The sequence below is a fragment of the Rhyacophila brunnea genome, unplaced genomic scaffold (assembly GCF_057557595.1).
Source record: "Rhyacophila brunnea isolate RB1 unplaced genomic scaffold, BYU_Rbru_1.0 scaffold_12, whole genome shotgun sequence".
In the NCBI taxonomy this organism is placed as follows: domain Eukaryota; kingdom Metazoa; phylum Arthropoda; class Insecta; order Trichoptera; family Rhyacophilidae; genus Rhyacophila; species Rhyacophila brunnea.
The window spans coordinates 7,243,788-7,259,383 of NW_028232774.1; the positions used below are offsets into that span (position 1 = coordinate 7,243,788).

Below are 15,596 nucleotides of genomic sequence, written 5' to 3' on the forward strand. Positions count from 1 at the left end.
CTAAAAATATGCAATATTCGTTCTGCAAAAAGCAGCCAAATGATAATATTATGTACTTAAGTAAATTTTTAAAATCGTGTGTTTTTAAAATGTTTTTCAACATTCAAATAATAAACATTATTTTCTCAATTGCATTATATGTTTTTCATTTTATATACAGATTTTTCATATAAAAAATAGTGCCAGGAAGCTAAATATTGATGTATAATTTACAAACTTTTCGAATTATTTTCAGAATTTTGAAATTTCCATAATTATTTAGTAACTTAGAAGGCTATTTTTAAAGAAAATAATCAAAAATAAAGACTTTTCGTACAAAAATAAGAAATGACTGCATTCTGCAGAATGCATATTCTAAAAAAATCATTTTACTTAAAACACCTGGACTGCTAAAACACAAAAATTTCATAGATTACATGCTTTTATCTCTTCAAAAGTTATACAAAATCATATATATATATAATATCTATCATTCAAAAAGTATACAAAGAATACAGAGGCTTTGCTGATTTAAAGAAACACAATTTACACAAAAGTGCTTCTATCTCTGTTTGAGGTTTGTGTGGCTCGGCTGCTTTGTGCATAACTACGCTCAATTATTGAAGACACAAGTGGATGAAGGAGTATTGAGTAAATTGAGGTGAAAGTTTTTTTGCTGTATTTTTTTTCAGTTGAGGATAATTTAACTAGTGAAGTATTCAAGTGGTAACTAAGGATCATATAATTTTACTAACGTCAGAAAAAGTTTGTTAAAAACTTTAAATGTGTAATTTATTTATAAAAACGTGTACATGACACCTTCATCCACTAGAGAAAATAACAAAATAAAACAAATTGGTGTATAGGAAAAGAATTATTTATTGAATATAGCATTTTAATTGTACAAAATAATGTGCATGAATGAAAAAATTGTATACATGGTAATTATTATTAGCAAGTAAAATAATTATTGTTTTATAATAGATTCAAAGTAATACCGATACCGATATTCCGGTTTTACAAACTGAAGTTGCTCCTGGAGGTTTTTTCTTTTTCATATTCAAATTCAAATTGACAAAACAATAATTTTAAAAGCTGCTATAACCACAGACAGCTGGTGCATCAAAATATGGCTTTATTATCAGTATCAAACAACTACATTTCGAATAATACCCTTTTATAGTATTACTGTATCTTATATGATTCTAGATGAGAAAAGAGAGGGTATAATAACAACATATTATACAGAGAGATTGCAATACCGGTATTTCAAAACCGGTATCTAGAAATACCGGTTTTAAAAATCATACAATACCGATATATTCGGTATTGAAAGTGGAAACAAAATGTATTAACTAACATAAAAGGTTTAACAGGACTATACATTTCTTGTCAGATTACGCGATGTCTATAATACTTCCGTTGTCATTAGTCGTGTAAGTGTAAAAACTATAATAAACTAATAAAACATTAGCTGGTGGAATTATCAATGGCCCATATTCACATGTCAAGATCACTTCATAATATAAATTTATTGAAAGATCATTTGAAGAAGAAACTTCCAAACATTCAACTACTAATAAATTATTTGTAAACATCTCTACCATATCTTACCTTTACCTATTTTTAAAGATTTACATATTGTAATATGTACGTATTTGAATATACTATGTATATACTATGAAATATTAATATTTTGAAGAGATTTTTATATCTATATTTATTGGTAGATACTTATATTTTTTCATATATTTCATGAATAAGTAAATACCGAAAGACCGGTATTGGTATTTTCATTCGGTATTGCATCTTTCGACAAAGTCCACAGATTTTTCAGACTTCGCTTTCAATTTCTTTACCGGGCAGATAAAACTAAAATAAATCTCTACGAAGCTCATATTATCAGCCCAATATTTATTTATTTATTTAAAAAAGACACCTTGAGCACATAAAAAATTATTAATTCAAGATGTTCACAACGTGACTTATAGAATAAAAAGTACAGGTAAATTAATTTAGTAAAAAAACCAAAGCAAAAATTAATTTCATAGCAAAAGAACTAAAATTAAAAAAAAACAACAATTCAAAAAAAATACAAATTAAACAATAAAATAGGATTTTAAAAACCAAATCATCTCATACATCTCTAGTGAGTGCATTGACCAGCCGCACAGCCTTCGCTATTGGTGCCTGGTGAGCCTGACATGAGGAAACAGCTTTCACCCAAAATAGATTAAGTCACCACCACGCAGTACCACGCATGTAATTGATGGATACATAAAATTTCAAATTTTTCAGAATATTGGAATTGGAAACTGTACCGTGACCTACGAGCTTCAAGAGAATGAAAGGCGAGCATGCTTTGAAGAAAGTTAGTCAGAAAATACTCATTAAAAAACTGTCAAAAAAAGGAAAATAATTATATTCATTAAAATAAAGATGTCGAAGAAATTTCTTCTGAAATTTTGATGTATGCTCAACATTATGACCATTTAACACGTTAAAATAATTAATAATGCTTACTTAACTGCATCTCGTTCTGTTGGGACAGATTTATATCTCTGAATGCAGCCTTGAGAAAATGCCCAATTAGCTAGTCTCGGAAAGGCCATTCCAAAAGTCAATATCCAAAAATTACTTCTCTGGAACGGGTTTGGATCAAAGCTGTAAATGAAAAAGATCATAATATTTCCACAATGTCTCGTAATAATAATAAGGCTTTTGTGCCATATACGATATTGGAAAAAAATAAATAGAATTAAAATATAACTTAATATTTTCTTATTTTTTTGCTACGCCTTCTACAGAAGGTAGGTGACTGAATTGGAGTACACCTCCCTATCAGTTCCCCGACGCCTTGGACATTGAGACACTTACATAGGTTGCGTAGCAAAGAGCTACCTACTAGAGGTGAGTTTGAAATACTATCATCAGTTTGTGGACTCAAGTCTCGGATGATACTACCCATATTCAGTACGTGTCGCCCAATAAACTTGTTCCAAAAAACTTGTGATGATATCATCGTGAGTCGCCCGCTAGCTAGTTGGTAGACTTTTAATACTATTAACATTAAATGCGCGCGAGCGAGATAGCACTTGAATACAAGTATATTTTAATTCATTAGGCTATGCGCTCGAAGCAATGACGTATTAAATGGACAACTCACTTCATACCCGGCGCGCACGAGAAATTGTGCATGAAAGTCATTCACAGATGTATAGGTAGATGTCACGTGACCATATGACGTATCCGTTTCCATTATGCGATACAAGCTTCGAGAATTTATAGTAATATAACCTTTATTGTAATAGCGTATTAGTGTCATGACTCATTGCGTTAGAAACAGATTCTCGGTTACTTACGACTTCTCGGAGATTAGACGCAAGTGAGCCCAGCGAATCACAGGCGACTGACTGTCCAATGGTTCCTGTCATTCAATTGCATTGAATAAACATTCACCAATATATTAAAATGGCATTTTATAAATAATAAATAATACTAACACATGAAAAGTGATATCCCATCTTTCTTGGAGTGTTTAGTAGATTTTTTTTACAATTTTTAACTAGGCACATTGGCATTTTGTAACACAATAATAACGGTGGAGTCGAAACCTGACAGTCAGAAATTTTGTATGGGCAGACCCAGCGGTGTCGCCAGACCGCTTGCAAGCAGAATGTTCATTTGAGCGTAGGATACCGATATTAAAATATGAATTTCGCCATCCGGCAGACCCGACACAAAGTGAGTGTCATTTTATTTTCTAGATGCTTCGTCCATATTAATGTCATTGGCTCGAAGTGTTTAAAATTTTATAATTAATGGGACATTTCGAAAAGCTGAGCTCAGTGTATTTTTAGCGATTCTATTGAAGCCGATATTTTGGAACAAGTTTCAATACTAAGTACTTTTTTATACTGGTAGTAAGTATACTTAGTCTACAAAATCGACCAGTTTTCCCACCTATACTACCTACTCTTCTGCTGCCCTCTACCTGCACTATAAGATAGGCTGCAGCAAGTATAACGTAAAGCGTGGCCATTTTGAGAACTATACTCCTCCCTAGCCCTTTCCTCTTCATTCCCTTTACCGTGCAATCATTTGACGTTTGTTATTTGTGCGTGCTTCAAGTTCGTGTAAAGTGTTTAAATGTGATAATAATGGAAAAAGTGTTGAAAAGTGGTAGCAGGAGGATTATAAGTCGTGTTATAACCTACTGCGAAGAAGAAAAAAAACAAAATGAGCTCATTGAGTCTATAAATAAGGTCGCTGCAATGACAGGTAGATATTCTTTATCATTTCAGTGTTACCATATAACTAAAAATATCCCGACAGATTGGAAAAGTATTGTCATCTCGTATTGTATTCAGTATTATATTCGATATATAAAATAGGGGGAAAAAAGTTTCCTAATACTGGCAATCCTTTCATAATATATCGTAGCAACACGACGGCGGCCATGACACTTCAAGTTATAATTTTCGCAGTCTAGAGTAAATCATAGTTCAGACTATGGAAAACATGGCTGAAATGTGCAGCTTTCCTGCATTATTTTAATAGTAGCTATTAGATCTCTTGGTTTATTGGCTCGTCTTAAAACCTCATCATTTGTAATGTGATCTTCATGGTACGCCGATATAGCCACATCCTGAAATCCTCCAATCTTCTTATGGTCTGTTTCGTTTAACTCCAGGCTTCGAGCACCACCTAATCGCCCTCCATCGAGTGCCTAAAACCATATCTTGATTATAGAATCGATGTTTAAAAAGTTCTTCTTGCCATTTCAATACTGATCTGGATCTCGTTGTCTGGGCTCCAATCTTCATGTAAACAGCAACTGAGGATTATCCGTTACAACTAATTTTTCATTTCACAGCACACTTATTTCCGCCTTCTGATAGGCAAGTTTACATAATATATCAGCATAATTTGCTTGAATTACAGAAATTTTTATCTAATTATTATAATATTACTAACTTGAAAATTTCAAGTTTTCCACCCTCATTGGCTGTTTGGAAAACATGAAAAATCCCACCAGCGTTTATTGTGCCAATTATAACAATAGCTATGCAAACAAATACAGTTATGAGAGTTTGAACTAAGTCTGTCCAAATGACTGCCTTCACTCCACCCTACAAAATACAATAAAGTCAGTTAATTCAAAAAATATCAATGAAATTAAAACAATCCACACTACATACCATAAAGTTTGATAGTTTGGGCACGAGACAAGGATGGGTCAGGTGCCGAGTAAGAGAAAGCGCGAATAAGATACAATTGGCGATAGCAACCATAGACAATAATCACAGACTACCGCCTATTAATGGTTAAACAGTTCCACTACCTATAATCGATAGAAGAAATGATTTGAATCATTATTTTTCATGACACGCTAACCTGCCAAAACCAAATATTGCCGATAAAAAAATCAAAAATAAATTATTAAGTATGTAGGCACCTACTTATAGTTTTTCGAAATGGACCCACCCCCATACTATTTATCAGTGTGCTCGCCTGCGTCAGTGCTATAAGATATACATCAGAGATATGAATGAATGCGTGAATGTGCTAACGAATTAGTTTATTTGACCGAACATCCTATTTGGTTTTTATTAACCATAGCTCCTGTTGATATTCAGAATTAAGAAAAGGTTCCTACATAAATAAATTTGTAATGCCTTTCAAATACTACTTACAATTGTTGTATAGAAAACACATATTGTTGAGACTCCACAAGCAATCAAATGCAAATTAACCCCAATAGCTGAAACAAGCCAAATAATTTAATTCAATACTATGCATATCGATGGTTAAAAAATTAAGAATTGAGACCTCGTAAGTGAGAAAATAACAACTTTTCTGGAGAGGGAAAAAACTCGCCGGCACACTATGTGTTTGATTAGATATTACAAATCAATGTTTTTGTCATCTATAGTGAATGTATGTATGTAGTATGAGGATTACTTACACGCATCTGACAGTTGTCTGGCGGCAAAAAAAGTGATGCATTTTCGAGTTATCATAATCAGAGCGTCTGAGCTAAGCATGGAGCAGGAGCACGGAGCACAGAGCAGTGGAGCAATGGAATTTAACCAGAGCACTGAAAATTTGTAGTGCTCCATTGCTCCGAATGTTTTTTTTTTATAAAATTTTTGTCCTAAAATCCAATGATAATAGACACTTTGCAACACTGGAATTATTTGAAATATGGCAACACTACCGAGTGATAAATAACCTGACTTTACAAATTTAATAAATAATAATATGGATCTACCTAAGTAACCTGCATATTAGAAAATTCCTTAAAATAATCTTAGACATAGTGGGATTCAAACCCACGTCTATCACATTTTGTTGTCTTGAAGAAAAGATAGTTTAATTACATTATTAGAAAGTGTAAGATATTTTTTTAAAGATCTTGACACCATCAATGAATCAAAGTATATAAATATACGTTATTATTGATGATAATTGATCTGCACAGATAGTATTCAAGTAGGTTTGTTGTTTGTCATGGCGCTGTTTGCGATTTAAGTAATTACGCCATGCGCTTTTTGCATGCTGGCGGTATTGCGTTTTTAGTTCGGTTTAGAACGGTTTTAGTTCCAGAAACGGCAGAAAATTTTATTCAATCGTATCGTCACTTACCTTGACTTAAGACCAATGATGGTATGTAAATCAGTTGAGATAGAAACACCATCAAGTCCAGTACATATGCGAAAGATACCGCTTTACGGACAGTTTTTGAAAATCGGAGCTCGAGATACTAAAAATTATAAAATTACAATAAACCAATGAAAATGAACTAATAGAAGGAGTCTTATACGTAATTGTTGTTATGAAATTTGAAATTATTTTGCAAATGCATAAAGCATGGTTATGTTAGGTTAGGTTAGGTCTACAAATAATATTAAGATCACTCCGTTGCCATTCTGATTTTATTTCATACGCAATGGTGGCCATTTTTTATATTCATTTTTCAACTAAATAATAATGCCGAAGTGTAGTATTATTATTTCCCACAATGGCCAAGCGGCTTACGCGTCAGCTTATAATGTCGTGGGTCCCAGGTTCGAATTCTGGGTCTGGCAAATACACATATTGATTTTCAATTTGTGTTTAGAGCCAGAATATGGACCTAATAGGTTGGGCAAGTGGCTAACATCCATTTCTCGTAAAAACAAAAATTTGTTAATAATAACCTCCACCCTGCCTATATGATCCCATTAAGATCGGACATGGTGGTAAAATAAGTAGTAGTAATGGCTGCTTATCTACTCATTGAGACAGATTGTCTTTTTGGCCTGCAAATTGGCAAATAAATGTCATAACAGTAATGTAAAGTTCTCTGTAAATGAACCTGCAATGTGAAGTCACCAGTAGCTAACTTAATCAGTGGATCAGTGGTCATTTTTTATGCTTTAATTTCATACATTTCTATCTATAGTTCTACCAACGCGCCATGTACATCAGATGAACGAGTCCCCCATAGGAAAATAAGTGACATTTTGGAAGTACTCGTATTATATTATTATATTAAAGTAGAGCAAAAGTATTGGCGAGATGGATAATTTTGAGCGCGACTTAATGGCCCACGTGCGCCACATAGGTCAAAATGGAGATTTTATGGTATTTTCAGAGCATAAGCCTGGACATTCCTTAAACATTGTAGATAATCTATTTATATAATTTTCAAGCCTTATTATTCTTTATATTTATTTTAAACATTTGATGACTGCATAAAGTATTTTTATTACATAAAATAGTATTCTTTTAAACCTCTCTAATGTTTTAGAATATTTCAGTACATCCATGTGCAGTGGTGTTAAGATTTTACCAAGATTATTACCATGTAATAATATGGCATTTAGGGATTGCAATACCGGTATCCCAGTATTCTTTGATACCGAAATACCGGTTTTAAAAATCAGACAATAACAATAATATTCTTTATTGAAAGTGGAAACAAAATTTTAATAGGACAAACATCAGCATCTCTACCATATCTTACCTTTACCTATTTTTACCCTTTCCACTCCCTTTTTACTAGGTAGAATGACAAATATTTGTGAAAATTTACCAAATCAACATGTTTATTGAATTTATCGTAAATATTTTCACACTAAAATGATAAATATTGTTTAGAAAATATAAACGAACAGTTCATTCAGAAGTTATGACGTTTACAAGAACGCACGAGTTAACTCGTCCAAAGCCTGACGCGACATACATGCTTTGACAAGTTAACTCAGCTCTGGCAGTGATCTCAAATTAAAGGTTAAAGAGATTTTTATATCTATATTTATTGGTAAGTAGATACTTCTGTTTTTTACATAACATATTACTTCACAAATACCGGTATTGCAATCCCTAATGACATTCAATAGAATATGACCATGCAGTTGTCAGTTTGTAGTTAGTAGCATTAATTATTAATTCAATAATAGGAATATAATAAAATGTACAGATGTAGATGAATGATTTGTAGGTGGCATACTCACTTCACAGGCACTCGTTATCTCCAAGTTGAAGAAAATCGGAATAAAGAGGTAAGCGACAATCCAGCAAACAAAGAAAGATGTCGGTACAATGAGCCAGTACGAGATACCACTTAAATATATCTCTGCCGGTACCCCAATTAAGGTAAGTCCTGTAACATGACTGAAACAGAATGACAATAGTTATAAAATACATTATTTTGAAAAATCCCATTAGAAAAAATCCTAGAAAAAAAATATTGGACTGACTGGGACTATATCTATCACTTTTTGGATAAATGTTCTATCCTTTAAGCTCTCAATCCGTTTATGATTCATTCGAATTATATCTGAGGCTATATTTTATATGAGGTACTTCAAATTCCTCCAAATGAAAAGCAATCGGCTTAGTAATCAATTAAGATAAATGAGATTACTAACTTAATTGTAACTGACATCCGATAATCCACAATATGTATTATAGACGGATCTATAACTTAAGGCTAGAGCACTCACTCAGAAACATGTGAGTTCGAATCCCCCTCGGTCTAATGCTTTCTCTAGAATTTTTTCTAATAGGTATATAATATAAAAGAATAATTATATTATTCTTTTTAACACTACAACAGGCCGTGCGGCCCAATGATAGTAGTAAAATGAAACAGTATTGCAGTAGTAGAAGTGAAACAATCATATAATCACTCAAGCTTTGAAAAAATCAAATAGATGTATTGGGACCTCACTGGGAACCAAACCCGGAGCCCTCGGATGAGAAGCCAGTGCCCTACGCATTAAACAAACATGTTTCTGAGGTTTTTCTATGTAAGTATGTATTTATAATAATTTTTCATCCCAAAGTACTTCCAGAAATTTAAGTTTTACAGTAAATTTCACAAACTTAGTTTCTTATAATCTTGGTTGTAAGACCATTAATTTATTGAGACAAATCTTATTATTATTAATAATATTATATTACTGTTCTATTGAGTATATGCCATATCAAGTAATAAGTCTTCTCACCTTGCAACGAGAGATAATCCAACTGGTAAAGTCTTCATAGACTTTCCACCGAGGAGATATTCATCCGTGGTCTTCTGTTGATTACCAAAGCAACCAAAATAGACTCCTATCAGCGTTGAAGAAATCAGCATCACAAAAAACACTCCGTAATCCATCCAATCGAACATAGACCCAGCATCATTATCAAGGGTTGCCGTATTTGGAATTGTGTCATTGATAATATCCATGATCAGACTTGCATAAAGTATTTTCTTTTATTGTAACACTCATCTGCGACATTAGCTAACCTAAAATAATCTTTAAAAAAACTCAATAAGTAAATTATCATAGGATTCCACAGTGTAGAGGTTACATTAACAGATTTTTAAAAAATATTATTATCATCTCAAATGCAGGATTCGAACCTGCACCTATAGCTTCAGAAATAAGCGCTCTTTCACAACTTCACCTAATCTATTATCTCAACCTCAACCTAATCTATTATCTTAGTGGCTCTAAATCTTTCTTTATACGAGATAGTTGTTATTCACCATCATTCACCACTTACGAGATTATAAGCCGACACGTTAGCCGTTCGGCCATCGAGAGCCAAGCCAAGATAATCTAGCGGTAAACATGTTGGCTTATAATGATAAGAGTCCCGGGTTCGAATCCCAGGTTTGGCAGTTTAACATCTTGTTTTTCAATGTGTATTTGGACTCAGTTTGTACCCATTAGGTTTGACCAAGTGGCTAACATACGTTTCTCACAAAAACAAAATCTGTTAATATAATCTTCACCATGTGGAACCTCCACATTTGATCGAATATGGTGAAGTAGTGAAGTAATAAAGCTATGTATCTCTTATTGTTTAATCCCATAATATAGTCGTCTAGTGGAGTCTTCCAAGCATGGATTCCACAAAAGCAATTAAGTAATATACTGTTTATTAATTGAATACGTGTATTAATTAAGGTGCTAAGTACCAAAAAGTAGTATTGTCTAAAGTAGTATTGTCTGTGGTTACAAAATACTGAATGTCAACACACTGTCGTCAGCCATTTTGTATTGAATGCCGTTGACCACTGCAGTGGTACTTACACCATTATAAATAAAACATGCCAACGGACTAACAACGTCGCCAGATTTAAATATTTTGCTGTATTTTTTTGACTTGCTTGAGGTACTTAGACCATAGTTGACGTTATTGGCATTGGTACGTAGAACATTTTTCTATAAAACTGTTAGTTTTTATTTTTTTGGTACTTTGGCGTTAATTATAATAAATAAAAATAATAATAATAAACACGTATTCAATTGATGACTTACTTGAATTTACAGTAAGTAGTACGTTCACTGTCTCATTAGTTTCACTGTAAAATTAAAAATAACATAATAATGTATCAACATGAAATAAATGTAGTATGATATAATATATTATTTGAACGGCTAAAAACCATACTGATTGACGATTAGAATAATATGTAACACTGACTATGAGAAACACACAGATACTAATATGCTATAGTCACTATAGTAGAATACAAGCCGTAAACAAGCATCATCCTGTCATCACAATCATTACGATTTACTGGCTCACTTATTTGATTTAGACAAAATTATTCTTATCAGCGTTTCAAGTTAGTTCTATATACACAGAGTAAAATAAAATTGTAAATCTAACTACGAATCAGTATGATTTTATTCAATGATTTCTATGTTTACTATAAGTAGGTTACCTACTGTAGGTAAGTACACGAATAATTCGCTTTACAGTCGAGATATGTTCCTGGAAAGTTGGCCATAAAGCAAAATGCCGTATAATAAAATATTTGAGGGCTCTGGAAACAAAAACGACAGTTTCCATTTTTGTAAAATGTTAGCAAGTCAACAAAAATGTCTCATTTCTTTCTTATAAGTATATTATTTTAAATTGACTTATCAACATTTTTTGAAAATGGAAACTGCGGGTTTTGTTTCCAAAGCCGTCATTTATTGTCAAGTTGTATCGACTGTAGTTACGTCAAGCCTATTGTTAGGCTTGTATTTAAATATAATTATATATTATTTATTATATTTTATTTTAATATATATTATTTTTTAATGTATGTAGTATTTTATATTTTAATATTAAAAACACTTTAAGTAATGTTACAAAAATATAATCTTAAAAATTTATTCCTACTCTGATGAGTTACTCGCGGCCCCGGATTGACTTTCTGCAGATCATCAATGATTTTTTCAATAATAATGTTACTTATATCGAAGAATGAATAACATTTTATGTTTTTTTTTTTTTTTTAAATAGGTAATCAATATGTTAGTATTTAATTTGGCCCTCGCTCATGAATATTAATTCAAATTAAAATTTTATTTATTTTGTACATATAGTGAACATTACAAATTATTAATTTAAGACATTCACAACATGACATTTAGAAACAAAGAAATATTATTAAAACAGTATTACATAAAAAAGAGATAGATCAGTATTAAGTTATTAAACAGTTGAAAAGTGTGAATACAAAGAAATATTAATTAGATAAGTACAATGAAGTACACCGGATGAGTTAAGCAGACCCTATTTTAGGAATTTATAAAACAACGTTCACCTATAATACCCATCCTCACGTAGGAGGAATATATCAATATCTGAAGCGATTTTTTTAAACATGGTTATTGCCCTCCCAATTGGCATCACTAATGGCAGGTTAGTTCTGTATCTTGGTAGAACAAACAACGGATACCCTCGATTCCTAAGGTAATTATCAGAGACACACAAGCCAACACCACCAAGAATGGCAGAGTTCACATTTACGCCGCGTATAAGTCGGAAAAAATATGTAGCTCAATAAAAATCTCTTCTAAGTTTTAAGCTACAGTATGTAAGCATACCTAAGAGGAAGTCAGTCGGATAGAGCCACGGATAATATCTATACAGCCGAAAGTAAAGGAGTCTCAAAAATTTCTTTTCCACTCTCCACCATAAGGCCGTACTTTAACTGATGCGGGGGCCCAGACTATAGACCCACTCTCAAGTCTGCTTCTAACTAAGGAGTTATAGAGAATTTTTAGTATCGTAACATTCGAAAAGACACGGGAAGTAAGCAAGACAAAGCCCAACATCACTAACCTAACCTAACTGGGAAAACAAAATCTGTCAAACCACTACATTTTTTTCAAGGTTCGGTTCTAGGTTTGGTTCCTATGGAAAGTTTATATGGGCACTCTTTAAACCAAAAGTAAAATGTGAATAATTGTCTTACAATAGATTAATCCCACTTTCATTCAAATATATGTAAATAAAACTAATGGTTGCCATTATAATTGGTTTTAACAAGATGTATGCCACAAACGCGTTTACACGCTCTACAATTCCATGCGCGTAAGGTTGACCATAGAAAATGAGTGTGTGTACACGTTATACTTTACACTCATTATACTAGGTCGATTGTTTTAAATAATTTAATTATATTTTACACACATTGCCATCTCTTGTAATCATAGTGAAATACTTAACCAAAATACAAGTTTTCTTGATAATATACTTTTAATATATTTCAAAAAAAGATATGTTTATAAAGTGTTATTTTTTAATAGAAATTCGCGGCCCTCCGTGTAGTACCACCAAATATTAATAATTGCAATATCTGGTGATCCGATATGACTGGCCCAATGGCCCAAGACAGGAAGATGTCCAACGAGTTGTTCACCAACCTTTGATATAAGATGGCACCAAGAGATGTAGTCATGATGGTTGTATCTTTGCTCACTGCATCACTGTATATTGGATTTTATTAGCTTGGACCACCGAACAGGACGGCCCCCAAATTTTAATACAATATTATGTATTTGAGTAGTGTCACAAATCCGCTCTGGTAATTTTTCACTTATGCCATTGGATGCTAAACACGCACCTAGCGCGTAATGATCAGGTGGCCATTCGATGTAATTAGAATGCTATTTAAATGTGGTAATTAAAAAGTAATTTTCCAGTTTTCTTTTCATACCTACTGTGTCATTTTTTTTTGAAATTTTATCTACGATTTAATTACAACATTTAAATAACATGCTAATTATATCTAATGGCCACTTAATAAGGACACAATAGCTGGTGCCGTCCGCGCTTAAAGGATTAAATTGGTGAATTTATAATGATATTTAAAAATGTCCAAAGCGTGTTTTGAGACTCGACGACTGATTTGACAAATGCTATTAGGTATATTACATAAATTTTTATCTGTTTGACCATTTCTTTAAACATAAAGATAAGATTTAATGGTTTTTTCTTTATATATATTTTTCCTTCAAACAAAAATGATGCTTTGAAGACAAATCGAGTAGGTATAAATTTTAGTTGGAATTCATCTAAGTAGGTAATATAAATGCTTCTACAATTATCTCAAAGAATATGATTTGTACAAAATAATATTGTTTACAAGAAAGGATTATAATATTATACACTTGCGTGATTTGAATAGTCAATGCATAACATTATTTCGACACGGGTATCGAAACAACAAAAAAAAATACGTTTGAAACAATTTGAAACACAACGATTCTATTGTGTGGCGCGTCAGTATTTCACACGACAAAATGCGTCGATATGAACTAAGTCATCGACCAAATATTTTATTACTTATTTACGAACCCAGCGTTTTATCGCGTGAGAAGAAATAACTAGGTAATAAAGAATGCTTTTATAACAGAAAGAACTATAGTCCATAATATAATGAATATTATAGAATACAATTTAGATTTGTTTAATTACGGTACTTACTGTAAAATTTCTTGAATAAAATAACAAATTTGACTATTCAAATTCAAGTGTTTTGTAAGGAGGCACAAACTGAAATGGACTCATAGTCAAAATGGCGTATCCTTTTATAATTAATATATTACTAATCATAGTAATTATAGTTCAGAAAATGGCTACCTTCTTATTTACGGAAGTAGCTTGAAAATTTTAATGGCAGCTATGAAACATTACTACAAATTTAGTAATTAAATCATATTTATTAATAGTACTAAAATAGTTGAAAATTAACCAATTCTTATCGAATTTGACAATTTAGTATTAATTTTAATCGATTTACTTCATATTTTTAATTTTTTAATGAAAAGTATGTAGCAAAATAAACTTTATAGTTTTTATAAAGTAGGTAGGTATGCATTCAATGTCAAAAAACGTAAAAGAAAAAATACCAATCACATTATAAAATTTATGCAATAGGTATGTAAGGTATAATAATAAGCAAATTGTCAACATAATACTAAGATACAGCATGGAATATAATATAAAATACAATACAATAGGTATAAATATAATAAAATTTGTTGCACCAAGCAAACACATCTCAAAGTTTGATAGTCAAAACGAGTTTACCATGACAATTCACGAAAAGAAAAAAACTCTCCACACAAAATTACGTTAACAAAAACACATGTTTGTAGTAAATTATATACTAAAAAAAAGTGCCAATCGTGTTGAAGCGCCATTGTTATATTTAAAAAAAAAAGTAGAATGAACAATCGTTAATATGAAGTGCCAACTAATTTAATCGATAGAACATGAAATAAAGTATTATTTAATCTCAAGACGTATAGACTCGGCTTTTTAACCTTCTGCAAGGAACGCTCATCCTCAATCTACCTCAATAAACTGTCATCAGTAACCTCGTTTGAAATATGAAATTATAAAATTTGGGCGCCTTGAAAGTGTGTGTTTTACAAATTAAATAAACAGTGAAAAATAATAACATTGCGTAGTTTGTTAAAAGAGTTATTTAAGTACACAACACAATTACGTACAACAAGCGTACAACATTGAAATTTAGAATTGATACAAAAAAATAGAAATTTAATACAAAATCGAGATATGTTTGATTGATACGGATCATAGAGCAGTAGATATTAGTTTGTACTTAACTTTTATATTTTAATTGAAGGCTGCTATTACAACTTGGCTGGATCTGTTGTTAAAGATACTTCCCGTCTGAAGGGAAGCCAGTGTTGCCAAGTCAACATTTAAAATTTCAGTAGATTTTGACAAAAAATTCAGTAGATTTCATAAAATTTCAGTAGATTTTTGAAAATGTAGTATATTAGATATGATTTAAGACTAATAAGAATAAAAATAAC

General features: G+C 31.8%; 1 protein-coding gene across 12 annotated transcripts in view; it reads right to left on the reverse strand.

Moving 5' to 3' along the window:
• Positions 1–15,596, reverse strand: part of LOC147077724 (sodium-coupled monocarboxylate transporter 2-like) — a 50,492-nt gene that overhangs the window by 11,810 nt on the left and 23,086 nt on the right. For 3 of the 12 annotated variants that reach the window (XR_015072229.1, XR_015072230.1, XM_085960719.1), the window contains exons 1-7: positions 15,380–15,452; positions 9,477–9,763; positions 8,481–8,640; positions 6,628–6,745; positions 5,676–5,743; positions 4,957–5,111; positions 2,503–2,643 (exon numbers count right to left, since the gene is read on the reverse strand). Coding sequence is in view for 8 of the 12 variants with exons in the window: in XM_085960719.1 (XP_085816845.1) it covers positions 2,503–2,643; positions 4,957–5,111; positions 5,676–5,743; positions 6,628–6,745; positions 8,481–8,640; positions 9,477–9,703 (869 nt within the window). In the remaining 4 variants the exon portion in view is untranslated. Of the gene's footprint in view, positions 1–2,502; positions 2,644–4,956; positions 5,112–5,675; positions 5,744–6,627; positions 6,746–8,480; positions 8,641–9,476; positions 9,774–10,784; positions 11,277–13,172; positions 13,228–14,235; positions 14,298–15,379; positions 15,453–15,596 lie in introns of those variants that run through there. The other 9 variants (XM_085960717.1, XM_085960720.1, XR_015072231.1 and 6 more) reach the window with 9 other exon arrangements.